The sequence below is a fragment of the Macrotis lagotis genome, chromosome 2, assembly GCF_037893015.1.
Source record: "Macrotis lagotis isolate mMagLag1 chromosome 2, bilby.v1.9.chrom.fasta, whole genome shotgun sequence".
Taxonomy (NCBI): domain Eukaryota; kingdom Metazoa; phylum Chordata; class Mammalia; order Peramelemorphia; family Peramelidae; genus Macrotis; species Macrotis lagotis.
The window spans coordinates 235,448,903-235,470,005 of NC_133659.1; the positions used below are offsets into that span (position 1 = coordinate 235,448,903).

Here is a 21,103-nt window from a genome sequence, read left to right on the forward strand (position 1 = left end):
GCAGCTTGGTCTTTCCTAAACCCAAATCCAGGAAACAGAAGCAGGCAGAGCCAGTAAGCAGGAGCCCCCAGGGCATGAGCCCATTAAGCTGAGGGAGGGGAGTGAAGAGAGAGAGAGAGAGACTGACTGCCAAGCTCTGTCCTCTGCCTCTGGAACAGGACTCTGGGGCTCTGACCACATTCAGATCCTGATCCCAGTCTAGGGCCCCCCACAGAACAACAGGGGCCCCCCACCTCGGCCCAGTGGCAGAGGGGGGCACTTATGTTCATTCACAGACCAGGAGGGAGGACAGAACCTCACACACTGAGACCCTTGTGGGAGTGTCCCAAAAGCTCAGGAAGCACCCAAAAAAAACAGGCTTAGGCTGGGAAAATGAATAAGCAAAGAAATAAGAGAGAGACCATTGAGAAATATTTTGCAAACGAGCCCAAGAAGGATCAAAATACTCAGTCTAAAGATGAGGAAGCACAAATTCCTACATCTAAAGACTCCAAGAAAAACAGAAATTGGGCTCAGGCTATGATAGAGCTCAAAAAAGACTTTGAAAATCAAATGAGGGAGTTGGAAGAAAAACTGGGAAAAGAAAGGAAGGAGATGCAGGAAAAACATGAAAATGAAGTCAAGGAAATCCAAAAAAATGCTGAAGAAAATAGCATGCTAAAAAACAGCTTAGGTCAAATGGATAAAACAGTTCAAAAAGTTATTGAGGAGAAGAATGTTTTAAAAAGCAAAATTGGCCAGATGGAAAAAGAGATAAGAAAACTCTCTGAGGAGAATAAATCCTTCAGACAAAGAATAGAATTCAGGGAGATTGATGAATTTACCAGAAATCAGGAATCGATACTTCAAAGCCAAAAAAAATGAAAAATTAGAAGAAAATGTGAAATATCTCATTGAAAAAACAACTGATATGGAAAACAGACTTAGGAAAGATAATTTGAAAATTATTGGAATACCTGAAAGTCATGATCAGGAAAACAGCCTTGACATCATTTTCAAAGAATTACTACAGGAAAATTGCCCTGATATTCTAGAAGCAGAGGGCAAAATAGAAATGGAGAGAATCCACCGACCCCCCCCCCCCGAGAAAGAGATCCCAAAAAACCAACCCCTAGGAATATTATAGCCAAGTTCCAGAACTCCCAAGTCAAAAAGAAAATATTACAAGCAGCCAGAATGACACAGTTCAAATATTGTGGAGCTGCAGTCAGGATCACTCAGGACTTAGCAGCATCTACATTGGAAGCTCGTAGGGCTTGGAATACAATATACCGGAAAGCAAAAGAGCTTAGAATGCAGCCAAGAATGAACTACCCAGCAAGTCTGAATGTCCTCTTCCAGGGAAAAAGATGGACTTTCAATGAACCAGGGGAATTTCAAAGGTTCCTTTTGGAATGGCCAGAGCTGAACAGAAGGTTTGATCTTCAGATACAGGACTCAGGTGAAGCATGGAGACTGGAGGAGAGGGGGGAAATATGAGGGACTTAATGAGGATGAACTGCATGTATAGAAAAATGATACTGATAATATTCATATGAACCATGTCAGTTAATAGAGCAGGTAGAGGAAGCTTTTATAGTTGAAGCACAGGAGAAAGCTGAATTTAAAGATAAAATATGGTATAAAAATGGAGTCAATAGGAAAAAAAAGGGAAATGGAAAGGGAGAAAGAAAAAGGAGAGGGGGAATAGTCCAAGATATTTCACATAATAAGATTTTTTTTATTACAATGAGCTATTGCAATGATATGGAAGGGGGGAGGCAAGGGGGAATGAGGGAACCTTTGCTCTCATCAGAGATGGCTAGGAAAGGAAACAGCAAATATACTCAATGGGGTATAGACATCTGGAGTAAGAAGGAGGGGAGATCAGGGGGAAGGGGTGGGGATGTGAATAAAGGAGGAGAGGATGGACCATGGGGGGACAGTGTTCAGATATAACACATTTTCTTTTTTTACTTCTTGCAAAGGGCTGGGATTGGATGGCCTGCCCAGGACCATAGGGCCAGGTGGATTCTGGGCCTAAGGGGTGGTATGGGGGCTCAGGGCTTCTTGGCCCCAGGACCAGGGATCTGTCTGCTGTGCCACTCAGCGACCCTACAGCAGAGTCAGAGTGAAAGGAGAGAGAAAATATAGTACATGGTAGTGGAGAAATAAGAAAGGAGGGAGTTGCGATCAGCAATGGCAACGTTGGAAAAATATGGAAGTAACTTTTGTGATGAACTTATCATAAAGAATGTGATCCACTCACGACAGAGTTGATGGTGTTGGAACAAAGACTGAAGCACATTTTTTGTTATGATTATTTGGGGGAGGGTGCAGGGCAAGTGGGGCTGGGTGGCCTGCCTGGAGCCACATAGCAGAATGATCTTTGGGTGTCTGAGGCCGGATTCGGACCCAGGTGCTCCTGGCTCAAGGGCCAATGCTCAGTCTGCCACCCAGCCACCCCTACTATTATTACTATTTTATTTTATTTTGGGTCTTTTTTTTTCTTTCTTCTTTTTGGTTTTTGCAGGGTAGTGGGGATTGGGTGGCTTGCATATCACATGGCTGGGTGATTATTGGGTTTACGAGGCTGGATATGGACTCGGGTGCTCATGGCTCCATGGCTGGTGCTTCGTCCATTGTGCCACCTGGCCATACCTACAATTATTACTATTATTTTTTTTAATTTTAATTTTTTTCTCTCCCCTTTACTTTTTCACCCAAGCAAGTCTATCTATATTCATGGGGGGAGGGGTATTTTGTTTACTTGTAAACAAGTATATTTTATTAATGTTAAAAAAAACATTTGTACGAAATGAGAATAAAAAAAATTAGAAAATAAATAAATATAAAAAAATTAAAAAATTAAAATTAAAAAATTAAAAAAAAGGATACCTTATGGAGTTCTCTTCTAAGTCACAATTAAGGAGAGATGAGAAGAATCAGAATTTGATGTCTTGGAGAATTAATGGAAGAAAAGTATTCACTTGGGAGAGATAGGCTTCACATATCCCAAAGGTTATAGAGGGGCCAAGGAAAAGAGGCCATTATATTTAATTAAACATCTTAGTTGTTTTTGTTGTTCAGTTATTTCCAGGTTGTGTCCTACTCTTTGTGACCCTAGTTGGGGTTTTCTTGGCAAAGGTACTGGAGTGATTTTTCATTTCCTTCTCCAACTCATTTTACTGATGAAAAAACTGAGACATACAGGGTTAAGTGACTTGCTGGATTTGAACCTGGATCCTCCTGACTCCAAGTATAGGAGTATATTGACTCTACTATATAGCAACACCATTTAAAGATCATTGGTGATCTTTTAAGGAAAATTTCAGGAGAATGATTAAGATGGTAGCTAGATCATAAGAGACTGAGGAGAGAGTAAGTGACAAGGAATTAAAGACAAGTATAGATGGTTGTTTTGTTACTGTTGTTTGCTTTTAGTTTGGCTGCAGATCAACGACATACTTCCTTATTTATTACTTCAATTTACTATTATTCTCATTTTTGTACTATTATATAGTGTAAATGATTTGACTGGGCTTGATTCTGTTAGTTTAGGCCTGATATTGGAATGAAATTAAAAATTAATAAGTCATTCAATAATTAACAAAAAAGAGGTACTTAGCCAAAGAAGAGGAAGGACATTCAACAAGCCTATATGTGGAGACTCTTCATTAGTACACCTAAGTGTAGTCTCTCTCTGCCTTTTTGCTGACCATCGTGGCCCACTACTCATGTATCAGAAAGGGATTCCTTACAGCTCTTTGTACTCAAGTGACTAAGAAGTTTTGTTAATAGCCAAAACATTTATTCCCTGAGCCAGAAAGTTTTGAAAATGGTTTCAATGGGTTTTTTTTTCAATTAAAGATTTTATTTAGAGTTTTACAATTTTTCCCCTAATTTTACTTCCCTCCCCCACCCCCACCCCCACAGAAGGCAGTTGGTCAGTTTTTATATTGTTTCCATGGTAAACATTGATCCAAATTGAGTGTGAGGAGAGAGAAATGATATCCTTAAGGAAGAAACATAAAGTATAAGAGATAGCAAGATCAGACAATAAGATATCAGGGGGGTTTTTCCCTAAATTTAAGGTAATAGTCCTTGATCTTTGTTCAAACTCTACAATTCTTTCTCTGCATACAGATGGTATTCTCCATTGCAGACAGTCCCAAATTCTCCCTGATTGTTGCACTGATGGAATGAGCGAGGCCATCAAGGTTGATCATTGCCCCCATGTTGCTGTTTGGGTGTATAGTGTTTTTCTGGTTCTGCTCATCTCACTCAGCATCAGTTCATGCAAATCCCTCCAGGCTTCCCCGAATTCCCATCCCTCCTGGTTTCTAATAGAACAATATTGTTCCATGACATACATATACCACAATTTGCTAAGCCATTCCCCAATTGAAGGACATTTACTTGATTTCCAATTCTTTGCCACCACAAACAGGGCTGCTATGAATATTTTTGTACAAGTGATGTTTTTACCCTTTTTCATCATCTCTTCAGGGTATATAGACTGAGGAGTAGTATGCTGGATCAAAGGGTATGCACTTTTTTTTTTTACAAATAATGTTTTTTATACATTAATAAAATATTCTTGTTTAAGAGTAAACAAAATACCCCCTCCCCAAAAAAAATATAGACTCACTTGAGCAATAAAGTAAAGGGGAGAGAAAAAAATTAAAATTAAAAAAATAATAATAGTAATAATTGTAGGTATGGCCAGGCGGTGCAATGGACGGAGCACCAGCCCTGGAGCCAGGTGCACCTGAGCCCATATCTGGCCCCATACACCCAACAATCACCCAGCCATGTGACACGCAAGCCGCCCCAACCCTACTGCCCTGCAAAAAAAAAAAAAGGAAAAAAAAGACCCAAAATAAAATAAAATAGTAATAATAGTAGGGGAGGCTGGGTGGTGGACAGAACATTGGCCCTTGAGCCAGAAGCACCCAGGTCCAAATCCGGCCTCAGACACCCAACGATCACCCTGCTATGCGGCCCCAGGCAGGCCACCCAGTCCCATTTGCCCTGCACCCCCCCAAATAATAATAATAATAATAATGATAATAATAATAATAATAATAATAATAACAATAATAAATGTGCTTCAGTCTTTGTTCCAACAACAGCAACTCTGTCATAAGTGGATCACATTCTTTATGATAAGTCCATCGCAAAAGTTACTTCCATATTTTTCCACCATTGCCATTGCTGATTGCAACTCCCTCCTTTCATATTTCTCCACTACCATGTACTATATTTTCTCTCTCCTTTCACTCTGACTCTGCTGTAGGGTAGCTGAGTGGCACAGCAGACAAATTCCTGGTCCTGGGGCCAAGAGGTCCCAAGCCCCCCTACCATCCCTTAGGCCCAGCATCCACCTGGCCCTATGGTCCCCAACAGGCCATCCAATTCCAGCCCCTTGCAAGGAATAAAAAAGATGTGTTATATCTGACCACTCTCCCCTCATGGTCCATCCTCTCCTCCATCACTCACATCCCCCCCTTCCCCCTGTCCCCCCCTCTCCTTCTTACTCCAGATGCCTATACCCCATTGAGTAGATATGCTATTTCCTCTCCTAACTACCTGTGATGAGAGTGAAGATTCCCTCATTCCCCCTTGTCTTCCCCCCCTTCCATATCATTGCAATAGTTCATTGTAATAAAGAAAAATCTTATTATATGAAATATCTTGGCCTATTCCCCCTCTCGTTTTTCTTTCTCCCATCACATTTCCCTTTTTTTCAATTGACTCCATTTTTACACCATATTTTATCTTCAAATTCAGCTTTCTCCTGTGCTTCAACTATAAAAGCTCCTTCTACCTGCTCTATTAACTGAGAAGGTTCATGAGTATTATCAGTGTCATTTTTCATTACATGCATTACATGCAGTTCATCATCATTAAGTCCCTCATATTTTCCTTCTCCTCCAATCTCTATGCTTCACCTGAGTCCTGTATTTGAAGATCAAACCTTCTGTTCAGCTCTGGCCATTCCAACAGGAACATTTGAAATTCCCCTGGTTCATTGAAAGTCCATCTTTTTCCCTGGAAGAGGACATTCAGACTTGCTGGGTAGTTGATTTTTGGTTGCATTCCAAGCTCTTTTGCCTTCTGGTATATTATGTTCCAAGCCCTATGAGCTTTTAATGTAGTTGCTGCTAAGTCCTGTGTGATCCTGACTGCAGCTCCACGATATGTGAATTGTGTCCTTCTGGCTGTTTGTAATATTTTCTCTTTGACTTGGGAGTTCTGGAAATTGGCTATAATATTCCTAGCAGTTGTTTTTTTAGGATCTCTTTCTTGGGGGGATCAGTGGATTCTCTCCATTTCTATTTTGCTCTCTGTTTCTAGGATATCAGGGCAATTTTCCTGTAGTAATTCTTTGAAAATAATGTCAAGGCTCTTTTCCTGATCATGACTTTCAGGTATTCCAATAATTTTTAAATTATCTTTCCTAAATCTGTTTTCATATCAGTTGTTTTTTCAATGAGATGTTTCACATTTTCTTCTAATTTTTCATTTTTTTGGTTTTGAAATAATGAGTCATGATTTCTCATAAATTCATCAATCTCCCTGAGTTCTATTCTTTGTCTGAAGGATTTGTTTTCCTCAGAGTTTTCTTATCTCTTTTTTCCATCTGGACAATTTTTCTTTTTAAAGCATTCTTCTCCTCCATAACTTTTTGAACTGTTTTATCCATTTGACCTAAGCTGGTTTTTAGCATGCTATTTTCTTCAGCATTTTTTTGGATTTCCTTGACTGGGCTGCTGACTTCATTTTCATGTTTTTCCTGCATCTCTCTCATTTCTTTTCCCAGTTTTTCTTCTAACTCCCTCATTTGATTTTCAAAGTCTTTTTTGAGCTCTGTCATAGCCTGATCCCAATTTCTGTTTTTCTTGGAGTCATTAGATGCAGGAGCTTGTGCTTCCTCATCTTCAGACTGAGTATATTGATCCTTCTTGGGATTATAGATAATGTATTTTTCAATGGTGTTCTTTTTTCTCTGCTTGCTCATTTTCCCAGCCTAACTCTGTTTTTGGGGTGCTTCCTGAGCTTTTGGGACACTCCCACAAGGGTCTCAGTGTGTGAGGCTCTGTCCTCCCTCCTGGTCTGTGAATGACCATATGTGCCCCCCTCTGCTACGGGGCTGAGTTGGAGGGGGGCCCCTACTGTTCTATGGGGGCCCCTAGACTGAGATCAGGATCTGAATGTGTTCAGAGCCCCAGAGTCCTGTTCCAGGGGCAGAGGACAGAGCTCTGCAGTCTCTCTTCACTCCCCTCCCTCAGCTCAATGGGTTCATGCCGGGGGGCTCCTGCTTCTGCCTGCTTCTGTTTCCTGGATCTGGAATGCAGTGGTCATGCTGCTTGCTGTGTGCCCTGAGGGCTGGACTTCATGTGCTTTCTCTGGCAGAGGTCCCCCCACTGTTCCCCCAATTTGTGCCCAGTGCTCCCTGGGGTGCAGCTCAGGAAACTCCCCCACTGCTGTGAGCCGGGACTCTGGGGCTGCTGCCCGGAGGCTTAAGTTCTTTCGCTCTGGCAGGCTACCCCTCTGGCAGGCCGCCCCTCCAACCCCGGGGAGCAGAGCCTTTCTTCTCTTTTCCAGGTTGCCTTGAGTAGGAGAACTGCCTCACTGGGTCCCTCTGTGGGTTCTATCTCTTGAAAATTTAGTTAAAGTCCTTAGTTTCAAAGATTTATGAGAGAGCGCCTAAGACATGATTCGCTCTTGCTGCCATCTTGGCTCTGCCCCTCTCAATGGTTTTTAAGGAAAAGAATTAGCCCAGTCCATACAGCAGAAAACTCTGGTAAATTTTCTCCCCACCACAGAACATAGTATCATCATTTCAATTTTATAGATGAGGAAATTGATGTTCAGAAAACTTAAATGACTTGCTCACAATGGCAGAGTTTTCAGAGCTGAAAATCAAACCCAGGTCTTCTGATTTTAGGTTTAATTATTTTTTCCACTAAATTATGTATGCTGCATGAACTCAATAAGCATTTGACTGATGCTGTGGGATCCAGTGAGATATTTACCTTTGTGTTTTGTCTTCGCAGTCACTTTTATCAAAACAGTTGTTCTACCTTCCATTACTTGGCCTGATGAATCACAAAAATAATAATATTTCTACCTTCCAAATTGAGAGGTGGAGAGTGAGAAGTGAGAATTTCCTGAAATCAAAAAGAGACATCCCATTTCTCCCAAGTGTTTATGAACAAAGAAACAATAACTTATTGATCAGTATGTAGCCAGCTTTTAGATAAACATATGAATTGCTGGAATGTATAATTGTGAGAAAACTCCTTGCATCAGTCTTTGAATTCAGCTTTCTTGCAATGCGAGAATAAATAATAAGATGTTCCCAATTTCCATAATATAATAAACTTTTCTTACAAAATAGAAATTGGACTAGATTCATAATTGGATGGAAAGGGAACTGAACTAGATCCAGGCTTTTTCAAGGTATAGTCCAGGAGGTGGAAGACATTTTCCAAATCAAAGGAAGGGGAAAAAAAAATCACAGATCTCTAAGTTCAAAAGTAATGGGACTGGGGGGGGGAGAGAGAGAGAGGTGTGATCATTTTGAGTCTGGATATTAGAGACATTGAACTGGGAAGAAATAGCGTGCGACTGGTTTAATTTATAGGAACTAGACTAGAATAGTTTGATTACATATTCTCACTTGTGTAGTAAGTCCTTTTTTATAGCAATGCCCATGAATTATACAGATTAATATGTAGAATTTTTTGAGTGGACCTGATAATTCATTACTATATGAAAATTCTGGTGAGGAAACACCCTCAACAAGCAATGAAGATCTGAACCTCATTTTAGTTATCTTATAAATCTCAGAGTTATCTGGACCATTCAGGGATTGTGATTTGCCCTAGATTACAAAATTAATGTGTTTAGGAGTAAGACTTGAACCCAATTCTACTTGACTGCAAGGCCAGTTCTCTCTCCTCTGTGCCATTTACTTAAAGAGACAGAAAGGACTTTATACTTTAGTCAAAAAGAAAACGTGATTATGGATGTTATAATAATATAAAAATATAAAGTAATTATGACTATCAAAATGAATATTGCAGACAATAAACATTTTAGTAATTCAGAGAATAGGGAGATGAAAATCAGAGCAGGCTAGAGTGATTGAGAAGGCTTTTTGGAAGAAAAGGATGGTGATGAGCCTTAACTATTTGGATAAAGAGGAAAAGGCAATTCAGTTGGGAAGGCAATAGGAGGAGAGAGAGAGAGAGAGAGAGAGAGAGAGAGAGAGAGAGAGATGGGAGTAGCATTTATTAAGTAGTTATATCTTCTCTCTGGTCCCAAGGGGACAGTGATATGCTCTTGAATTCATCCTTTAATGATTAGCATACTCCTATCCCACCATACCTCTCTTAAACCATGGATCCTGTATCCCTATTATTACACAAAATTTATTCCCCTCTACTTTACTGTTCAATCCTTTCTTTTTGTCTTTCAACTCCTAAACCTGTTCTTCCTCACTGATGACTTCCAATCTCTTTACCTCTGATTTCTTTCCAGATCATCACTCCCACTTGTTACACTTTTGATCCCTTCTCCATCTTGATTCCATGGTGAACCAATTCAACTCTACACTATCCTCTTCTTTCAGATCTCTTGACCTCTTTTCCTGTCATTTTTCTTGCCCTGCTTAAGTCAAGGATTTGAGTTATTTCCACTATTTTCATTCCCATTTCCATGCTATAAAAATGAAATGAGTGAAAATCACAAAACTTTTCTCATTAGGTCTACTACAAAATTAATGTTTCATAAACTGAATTGGACCTTTAAATATGGCAAGGCATTTTTCCCCTTTCTGTCTCACTCTCCTACTCACCTCAGCAGCTTTTCCAAACCTTTTCATCCCTTATCAAATCTCCCATAGTCCATCCTCTCTACACCTACCAACTGAGAAACTAGCTTCATATTTTACTGAAAAAAAACAGGTTCTGTGAGAACCTCCTTTTCTCCCCTCTTCCTCATATCATATCAAACAGATAATTTTTGTTACAATCTTCTCCTTAACTCCTTTTTCACATGAAGAGGTGAACTTTCTCCTTTCCAGGCCAAACTGCTCTACATATACAATTGATCCCAATTCCATCCTATAATTTTAAGATATTCCACAACAACAAACAACAACATGATAAAAAAATTATCCAAGATGTTTATTGATTAGATATTGCTGTCATGCTTAGAAGGCAAACTCATCTGTATCAAAAAGCAGAGAGTCCAGAGCTTTAGTTTTAACAATGTTATATAGAATGTGAATACATAAGCAGCATAGAAAATGGAATTTTACAGAAAGCAAGGGTGGGGTGTGTATGTGACGATAATGGTATATATGTCTGAAAGAAAAAGATAAGCTCCTCAGCCATCTTGTCAGAACAGGACTTATATTGATTTTACATTTTGTCTGACTGAGGCAGCATCCTCTTCAATTATAGTAGTGGCAAGAGCCAAAATGTTTTCCCCCCATCACATTGGCAGTAAGAGACTTGAGTCAGGTGATAATGATGCTGATGATGATAGCTTTTGCATGGCACTTTATGGTCTGTAAAGTATTTTTACTTGATATTTCTTTTCATTATATAAATATTTTATTTGTTTTCCAATTTTATACAATGGTAGTTTCTACCAATCTCTTCTTGCAAGTTTTTGAGTTTTAGAATTTTTTTTCCTTCCTCCCTTCCCTCCCCCAATAGAAGGCAATCTGATATAGTCCTTACAGTTGCATTCATGATATGCATAGATCAAAATTGAATGTGTTGTGAGAGAAGAGATCCAAAAGGGAGAAGGAAAACATTAAAGATAGCAAAATTATGTAATACATAAGATAACTTTTAAACATTGAAGATAATAAACTTTGGTCTTTGTTAAATTCCACAGTTTCTTCTCTGGATACAGATGGCATTCTCCATCACAGATCCCCTAAAAATTTCCGATTATTTCACTGATGGGGTGAGCAAGTCCATCAAGGTTGATCATCACCCCATGTTGTTAATATGTACAATGTTCTTCTAGTCCTGCTCATTTCACTCAGTATACTTAATATCCCTTAACATCAGCTCTTTTTCTTTCACTTATCTTTAATTTTCCCCGTGTACTAATTGTTTCTCTGCTGCCTACAAACATGACCATGTTTTTTCCAACTACATTCACTTTATTCAACTTTCCTGCTAGCTTATATTATCTTCCTTTTGTGATGAAACTCTATGAGAAGACCATTTAGTTTCTGTCCTCATCATTCTACTGAAACTATTCCAAAGTTACTTCCAAAATTACTAATGATATCTTAATTCCCAAATATATTGAGCTTTTCTTAATCTTCATCATCTCTGACCTCTCTGTAGCTTTTGACAGTATAGATCTTTCTCTTCTCATTGGTATTTTCTTTCCATTTTCAGGATGATATTCTCTCCTGCTTTTCTTATTTGTCTGACTGCTACTATTCAGTCTTCTTTCCTGGATTTTCATCCAGGCTGTACCTATGGGTGTTTCTAACTATGGGTATTTCTTAAGGCTCTGTCCTGAACTTTCTCTCCTTCCTATGCACTTTTCCCCTTAGTGATCTTATCAGCTTCCATTTGATCAATTGTTGTCTCCATGCCAATGATTCTCACATCTATTTATCTAACCCTAACCTTCCAGCTTCCAATTAGACATCTTAAACAGGATGTCCTATAGACATCTTAAGATCAGCATCTGAAAATTAATTATCTTTTCTCCTATACCCTCTCCTCTTCCTAACTTCATCCTCTCAGTCACCCTTGCCGGCATCCCTGACTCTTCATCCACCTTAACCATTCTGTGGCCAAATCCTGTTGATTCTACTTTAACAACTCTAATATCTTCCACCTTCTCTTCTCTGACACTGTCACAATTCTGGTTCAGGATCTCATCACATCACACTAGGACTATTATAGAAGCTTTCAAAGAGTATTCCTTGAGGCAAGTTTCTGCCTTAAGTCTCTTCCTACTCCAGTCTATCCACCACTCAGCTGCCAAATTTTTCTTAAAGGACAGGTCTTCAGTCAACTCTATTAGAATAAAAAATTCCTCCATTTAACTTTTAAAGTCCTTCATAACCTGACCCTTTCATATATTTTCAGTCTTCTTACACCTAACTTCCTCTATGCTGGAGTGATATTGATCTCTTTGCTGTTCCTTGCATCTCACTCCACCTTCCAACTATATATGTTTTCATTGCCATTCCATGCCTAGAATTCTTATCTTCCTCACCTTTTGCCTTTATTCTTTGATTTCCTTTAAGTTTCCACTCCTTCACATAAGTGCCTTCTTCTTGGAATTATCTCCAAAGAATCCAGTACATGCCTTATTTATGCATCACTGTCTTCATGATGTTACTAATAGCAAATGGCAAAATATAAAGAGGACATGAATAATATTAGTGTGGGTTTGGAGCTAGTAGCTAAAAAGTTAGGCTGAAGTTTGTTTATGGACAACTATGTGGATTGGTTGGATGTGGGATCAGCAAGCCAACAGGTCAATAAAATTCTTTCCTGTTTTTTTATTTTGACTACCTCTATCTGTCACAGTTTTCTTTCTTAACATAAACATTTATTTTTTTTCAGATTGGAAAACAATGACAGAAACTCAGGACTCAGCTCCAAAGCAAGACATGTCTAAAGAATCATCCCAGGAAACAATGGAAAGACTCACAAACTATAATTCCTGGGATTCCTTATTGGGAGAAGCTTGGAAACAGAATAACTGTCTTGAAAGTCAGCAGAACAACCAGAATAATCTTTTGAAAGAAATGATTTTAACCCACAAGAAAATTCCTTCTAAAGAGAAAGATTATGATGAGTATAATGAATTTGGGAAGAACTTCAGTCTAAGAACAATTCTTCTTACAGAAGGGAATGTTACTACAGAAGATCTACCCTATGAATGTGAGACACAGCATAATCCAAACTTAATTAAATATCTAGGAAACCAAGGAAGGACAAAAACATTAACATATAATGAATGTGGAAAAACTATAAGTTACCACTCAGACTTTATTCTATGTCACAGAATTCATGCCAGAGAGAGGCCCTACAAATGCCATGAATGTGGGAAAGCCTTCATTTACTGTTCTTTCCTTATTCGACATCAAAGGATCCATACTGGAGAAAAACCCTATGAATGTAATGTATGTGGAAAAACCTTCAGTTGCTACTCAATCCTTAATCAACATAAGAAAACTCATACTTCAGATAAACCCTATAAATGTGCTGAATGTGGAAAAACCTTCAGTCGTAGTACCTACCTTAGTCAGCATCAGAAAATTCACACAGGAGCAAGACCTTATGAATGTAGTGAATGTGGAAAAGCCTTTACTAGGAATTCTCATCTTACTAGACATCAAATAAGTCATAATGGTGAGAAAGTCTATGAATGTGATGATTGTGGTAAAGCTTTCAGTAGCTATTCATATATTATTAAACACCAAAGAACTCATAATGGAGAAAGACCTTATAAGTGTAATGAATGTGGAAAAGCTTTCAGCCAGAGCACACATCTTTCTCGTCATCAGAAAATTCATACTGGTGAGAAACCCTATAAATGTAATGAATGTGGGAAAGCCTTCAGTGATATCTCACCGCTTACTGTGCATCAGAGATGTCATACTGGAGAAAAACCCTATAAATGTAATGAATGTGGAAAAGCCTTTAGCCAGAATATACATCTTACTCACCATCAGAGAAGTCATACTGGAGAAAAACCCCATGAATGTAACGAATGTAGAAAAACCTTCAGTGACTATTCAGCCCTCATTGTGCATCAGAGAACTCATACTGGAGAAAAACCTTATAAATGTAATGATTGTGAAAAAGCCTTCAGTCGAAGTACACACCTTACTCGACATCAAAAAATTCATGCAGTAGAGAAATCCTATAAATGTATTGAATGTGGTAAAACCTTTAGTAAACATTCATCTCTTATTCAACATCAGATTATTCACACTAAAAGGAGACCCTATGAATGTAATATGTGTAAGAAAGCCTTCAGTTACTACTCAGGCCTTTTTAGACATCAGAAAATTCACAATGGAGAGAAACATTTTGAGTGTAGTGAATGTGGAAAAGTCTTTAGTAGCAGTTCATATTTCAATCAACACCAGAGAATTCATTCTGGGAAAAAAGCTTTTGAGAATGGTAAATATGGAAACATTTTAAACCAGAATGACACCCCATTTAACCTCAAACATTTGATAATGGAAGAAAAAACAATAAAGGCAACATTTGATGACTATTCAGGGGTTATTGGAAAAAAAGAAAATATGACCAGAGAATAGTAAGAGTTTTTTTGTTTTGTTTTGTTTTGCTTTTTAAGGATAGAAAGATCATATGTATCCAGATTAAATTTTTCCTCTTCAAATTAGTCACTTTATTCCACTCATGTTGCTATGTTAGAACTGTTCTTATAAAATATCACTATTAATATATATATTGTCTTTTGCCTCTCCTAAGCTACATGTTTAAATTAGTCTTATAGTTTTGTCACATTTCATTTTTGATTAGTCTGAATAAAATTATATTAGCCACATTGTTGTCTATATTTGGCTTTGAATAACTTTTGAATCTCTCTAAAAATTAAATTTACTCTCTTAGAATTAAGATATTCCACCACTGAGAATATTAAAAAGAATGTGATATAAATTTTGAATGATATTTAAAATAAGGAGCTTTCAAACATTCAGTATCAATGGAATAAAAGTACAACTTCCCTAGGCAGCTACTTTGAAATAGTAGTATTCATTTAAATTTATGAATTCTAGTAGTTTTTTGAAAAATTCTTTTTCTATTGTCATCTCTCGTGAAATGTAAAAAAGTTTCTAAGTGTTCATCACATATTAGTCATAACAAATTTCATGCTAGAAATGTAATATATTTGGAAAGTTGTTTTCTTTTTAATTTTGTGCTATATTAATTATATTCTAATTTATATGACACATTTGTACCAACTAAGATATTGTGATTTTAAGATATAAAAGGTCTTATTTTCCATTTCATTTCCTTCTGTCTTGTAATCCACATTAGCTACCATTTTATTGTGATGGAATTATGAAAATCTAAGGATGAATCTTATAGATACAAAATGCAAAATTAGAGTCATCAAGCTTCAAGATTTTAAGGAAATAAAAAACTATTAACACAGTGAAAATTTGGGGATGGCTAGATGGCACAGTAGATAGAGCATCAGTCCTGGAGTTAGGAGTACCTGAGTTCAAATCTGGCCTCAGACACTTCATAATTACCTAGCTGTGTGGCCTTGGACAAGCCACTTAACCCCATTGCCTTGCAAAAACCTAAAATGAAGAAAAAACAGTGAAAATTTGTAGTTTGACAAAATTTCACTGTTTTAATCAACAAGTAGTGAAACAGAGTTAATCTTTTATAACAAAGGAATGAAAAATGTAGGTTGGTATTTATTTCCCTTTCTATTTACACATCTATACCCATATATGTAAACATTTTTAATGTATCTACATATACACATACCTACATACATACATACACATAAATACACAGCACAGATATATATATATTTGGTTTGTGTATATCTCTCATCTCTTGAAAGCACCAATCCCTTCTCACTCCTCTATTCTTCTACTCAGCTTGCCTTCCTATTCCTTAATCAATCACCCTTCTATAGCTCCCTCCCTATTAATCAATTCACCTTTCTATACATCTTCTATATGCCCACTTATCCTATTCTCTTATACTCTAACTATTCCATCCTCATATTTTTCTTAATTTAGAAGGCTTTTATAGCCATACATATATATATATATATGTATGCATGTACATATGTATGTATATATGTATTATTCATACTTTAGACCATTCCTGATGACAGTAAGTCTCTAGAACTACCAGCTCTCCTTTCCCATAAAATTCTTCTATATCAGTTCTTTTCATACCTTTTTCTATAAAATGGTAACTTTTTCCTTTTTAGAATATTTATTTACTTCTCAATTACATACCAAGATAGCTTTCAGCATTCATTCTTTTGCAAGCTTTTCAGTTTCACATTTTTCTACTAGCCTCCATTTCCCTCTGCCCCCCCAACCCATGGCAGCAAATAATTTAATATTGGTAGTACATGTACAATTGTACTTAATATATTTCCATATTAAACTGTAAAAGAAGAATTAGAACTAAAGAGGGGAAAACCCATGAGAAAGAAAAAAAAACAAAAAAAAAGTTTTAAAAAGTGAACATAGGATGCTTTGTTCTGCATTCAGAATCCATAGTTTCTTCTCTGGATGTGGATGGCATTTTCCTTATCAGTTCTCTCAGGATTGTCCTTTGTCATTGAATCTCTGAGAGAAGTTGCTTTCAATCTAGTTGATCATCTTACAATGTTGTTATTAATGTATACAATGTTCTCCTGATTCTGCTCTCTTAATTCAGCATCAGTTCATGCAACTTTTTCCTCATGCTTTTCTGAAGTCTGGCTACTCATGATTTCTTATAGAACAATAGTACTCCATAACATTCATAAACCATATCATATTAAATCATTCCCCAAATGATGGGCATCATAAGGAATATTCACAAATACATCTATTGGTTAATCTAAATTTACAATGTCTTTCTCCTTCCTTATCTTTTTTAATTAGAGCTATTTTTGCTTTTGCTTTGTCTGAGATCAGAATTGCTAGCCCTGCCTTTTTTCAAAATTTCAGTTGAAATGTAATATATTCTGCTCCAGTCTTTTGCCTTTACCCTGTGTGTAACTCTGTGTTTTAAATGTTTCTTATAAACAACACATCTGATTTTTTTTATTCATTCTACCATCTACTTCTGTTTTATGGAAGAGTTCATCCCATTCATGTTGACAGTTAAGATTACTAATTCTGTATGTCCCTCCATCCTATTTTCCCCCCTTTGTACTCTTCTCATTCTGCCTTCCCTTCTATCAGCTCTCTTCTCTTTTCTTCTACCTTTCCATTTTTCTTTACTTTTTTTTACTTTTAGATTAACTTTACTTTTACTTTATCCTTACTTTATCAGCCTTACCTTCCTCTTTCTTTTCTCTTCCCTCACTACTTTCCTATCAGGTAAGATAAATTTCTAAACACAACTGGGAATATATGAAATTCCCTCTTTGATCCAAATCTGTTGAGAGTAAGATTTACTCAGTACTCTTATCCTCCTTTCTTTCCCTTTACTATAATAGGTCCTTTGTGTATTACTATTATTATTATTGTTATTATTATTATTATTATTATTATACTATTACATTATTATTATTGTTACATTACTATAAGAGGTCTTATTATGTGGTATTATTTATCCTCTAATGCCTTCTTCTTCTGGTATAATCCTTTTCATGTATTAATTGTTTTAAACCTGAGTTGCCCCCTCACCCACTGTCAAAATATACTCCTTTTATCTGTCCTGATAGAAGTACACTTCTCCAGGACTGATTGATTGATTGACTTCTAAGCTTCATCACCACATAATCACTTCATACCAATACCTTCTGTACAAATATCCTTCCCTCAACTGAACCATTAGAAATATAATTCTCAAAAAAAAATAATTCTCAAGTGGCAGCTAGGTAGTGCAATGGATAGAGAACTGACCCTGGGGTAAAGAGGACCTGAGTTCAAATCCAACCTCAGACACTTAATAATTACCTAGCTGTGTGGCCTTGGGCAAGCCACTTAACCCCATTGCCTTGCAAAAAAACTAAAAAAAAGACAAAAACCAAAAAAAAAAAAGAAATATAATTCTCAGATCCATAAACATAATCAAAATATAATCAATTTCTACCCACACCCTCTTTCCATGTACCTTCCCGTTAACTGTCCCAATAGAAATTGAGGGTTCAACAACCCTCAAAAGTTATGTTTGATCACATCCCAGATCACACCCTCTAAGTATGTTTCTTTCAACTTTCCTAAAAGAAATACAATTTTCAAAAGTAACAAGTATTGTCTTCCTGTGAAGGGATGTTGATAGTTCACCCTTATTGACTAACATGATTTGCCCTTTCTGTTTACCTGTTTATATATCTCTCAATCTTGTATTTGAAGAACAAATGTTCTGTTCAGTTCTGGCTTTTTATCAGGTAAATGTGGAAGTCCTCTATTTTGTTGAAAATTCTTCTTTTCCCCTGAAAGAATATGATGAATTTTGGAGAGGTAGTTGATCACTGCTTGTAATTTAAGCTCCTTTACCCTCTGGAATGTCATATTTCAAGCCTTCTGATCATTTAATGTTGAAGCTAAGAAATCCTGTGTAATCCTGTGGCTCCCTGGTATTTAAATTGCTTCATTTTGGATGCTTTTAGTATTTCCTTCTTTAGCTGAGATGATAGCTCTTTTTTTAATCTTTTCCTAGACCATTTTACTTTTAAGAATCCCATTGCAGGGGGTGGCTAGGTGTCATAGTGGATAAAGCACCAGCCCTGGAGTCAGGAGTACCTGGGTTCAAATCCAGTCTCAGACACTTAATAATTACCTAGCTGTGTGGCCTTGGGCAAGTCACTTAACCCCGTTTGCCTTGCAAAAACCTAAAAAAAAATTCCATTGTATATAACTCTACCCCTATCTTTCCATCTAACTCCCCAATTACTTATAGGAATATGGTTTATACTTTCATGTATAGAGAGTAAAAAATTTGTTCTTATTGAGTCCCTTAAATTAATCTTTGATATTTACCTTAAATTTCTTTGGTTCTTGTATTTCAAATTTTAGTTCAATTCTTTTTGTAAAAAAATTCTGAAAGTCTGGCATTTTGTTGAATATCCATTTTTTTTGTTCAAGATTATGCTTAACTCTGCTGGATATAATATATTTGACTACAACCACAGTTCTTTTGCTCTTTGACATGTTCTGTTTGAAGACCTATGGTCTTCCAAAGTAGCTGCTGCTAAGTCTTGTGCAATTTCTAATTGTGGTTCAGCCAGACTTGAATTTTTTTCTTGTTACTCTTAATATTTCCCCTTTAATTTGGGAGTTTGGGAATTTAGCTATGATATTCCTTTTAGTTTTCCTCCTAGGATTTCTTTCAGATGATAATCACTGAATTTTTTCTATTTTTACTTTCCCTTCTTGTTCAATATTTCAGAATAATTTTCTTTAATTATTTCTTGTATTATTGTATTAAGATTCTTTTTTTGATCATAGGTTTCAAGTAGCTGAATTATTCTTGCATTTTCTCTTCTTGATTTGTTCTCTAAATCTGTTGTATTTCTTGTGAAGGTGAGAGTAAAACACCTCTTCTATTTTTTCATTCTTTATTTTTTGCTTTATTATTTCTGTATCTCACAATTTTACTGGTTACCCCTTGCTCCATTCTAATTTTCTTTTTTGTCCTTAGAAAGATTTTATTTGTTTTGAGTTTTACAATTTTTCTCCCATCTTTGCTTCCCTCTCCTCACTCCCCACAGAAAGAATTCTGTTAGTCTTGACATTGTTTCCAAGATATACATTGATCTCAGTTGAATGTGATGAAAAGTATAAGAGATAGCAAAATTACATAATAAGGTAACAGGGTTTTTTCCTAAATTGAAGGCAATAGTCTTTGATCTTTGTTCAAACTCCACAACTCTTTCTCTGGATACAGATGTATTCTCCATTGCAAATGGTCCAAAATTGTCCCTGGTTGTTGCACTGATAGAAAGAGCAAGTCCATCAAGGTTGATCATCACCCCTATGTTGCTGTTAGAATATACAATGTTTTTCTGGTTCTGCTCATCTAGCTCTGCATCAGTCCATGTAAATCCTTCCAGGCTTCCCTGAATTCCCATCCCTCCTAGTTTCTAATAGAACAATAGTGTTCCATGACATACATATACCACAGTTTGTTAAGTCATTCCCCAATTGAAGGACATTCATTTAATTTCCAATTCTTTGCCACCACAAGTAGGGCTGCTATGAATATTTTTGTACAAGTGATGTTTTTACCATTTTTCATAATCTCTTCAGGGTACAGACCAAGTAATGGTATTCTGGATCAAAGGGTATGCACATTTTTATTGCCCTTTGGGCATAATTGCAAATTGCTCTCCAGAAAGGTTGGATGAGTTCACAGCTCCACCAACAATGCATCAGTGTCCCAGATTTCCCACATCCCTTCCAATATTGATCATTATCCTTTCTGGTCATATGGGCCATTCTGAGAAGGTGTGAAGTGGTATCTCAGAGATAAGCTTTAATTTGCATTTCTCTAATAAGTAGTGATTTAGAGCAATTTTTCATATGACTATGGATTGCTTTGATTTTCCCATCTGCAAATTGCCTTTGCATATCCTTTGACCATTTGTCAATTGGGGAATGGCTTTTTATTTTTGAAAATTTGACTCAGTTCTCTGTATATCTTAGAAATGTCTGTGCAAAAGCTTTTTGATTTAATGTAATCAAAATTATCTAGTCTGTTTTTAATGATGTTCTCCATCTCTTCTTTGGTCATAAACTGCTTCTCTTTCCATAAATCTGACAGATAAACTACTCCTTGATCTTCTAATTTGCTTATAATATTGTTTTTTTAATATCTAAATCCTGTATCCATTTTGATCTTATCTTGGTATAGGGTGTAAGGTGTTGGTCTAATCCAAGTTTCTACCAATTCCATTCTTTTTTTTTAGAGAAGAATTTTCTTCATTTACCTTTTGCAAATACTTTTCCAGTTGGTCAATTCTGCTTTTGAAGGAGTTTTCCATTTGCCCAAGTGTAGTTTTGAGAGAATCATTTTCTTTTTGCATTTGCCCAATTGAAGATCTGAGAGTCATTCTCATTTTGTATTTGTCCAATTATATTTTCCAAGGATTTGTTTTCTTGTTGCAGGGTGTTAATTTTCTCTTGAGTTTCTTTTCCCAATTTTACCAACTGATTTTAAACTCCTTCCTGTTTTCTTCAAGGAAGTTTTTCTGTGCTGGAGACCAATTCATATTCTCCTCAGCAGTTCTAGATCTCCCTGGGTTAGAATCTGTTTCTTTGAAGTATTTCTCCATGGGCCCCCTTTTTCTCTGGATTTTCTTCATCTTTTTTTAGGATATTGTATGGGGGGGGGGGAGCTGGCTCTCAGAGGTTTGCTTTTGAAGATCCTAGAGGCTTTGTTCACTTGGC

At 36.8% G+C, this 21,103-nt stretch overlaps 1 protein-coding gene across 2 annotated transcripts in view; it reads left to right on the top strand.

Annotated features, from left to right (window-relative positions):
• Positions 1 to 14,746, top strand: part of LOC141514372 (uncharacterized) — a 91,075-nt gene extending 76,329 nt beyond the window's left edge. For both annotated transcript variants that reach the window (XM_074225167.1, XM_074225166.1), the window contains exon 5: positions 12,606 to 14,746. In XM_074225167.1, the coding sequence (XP_074081268.1) occupies positions 12,606 to 14,314 (1,709 nt within the window). In that variant the 3' untranslated portion in view covers positions 14,315 to 14,746. The remainder of the gene's footprint in view (positions 1 to 12,605) is intronic.
• Positions 14,747 to 21,103: the final 6,357 nt, after the last annotated feature.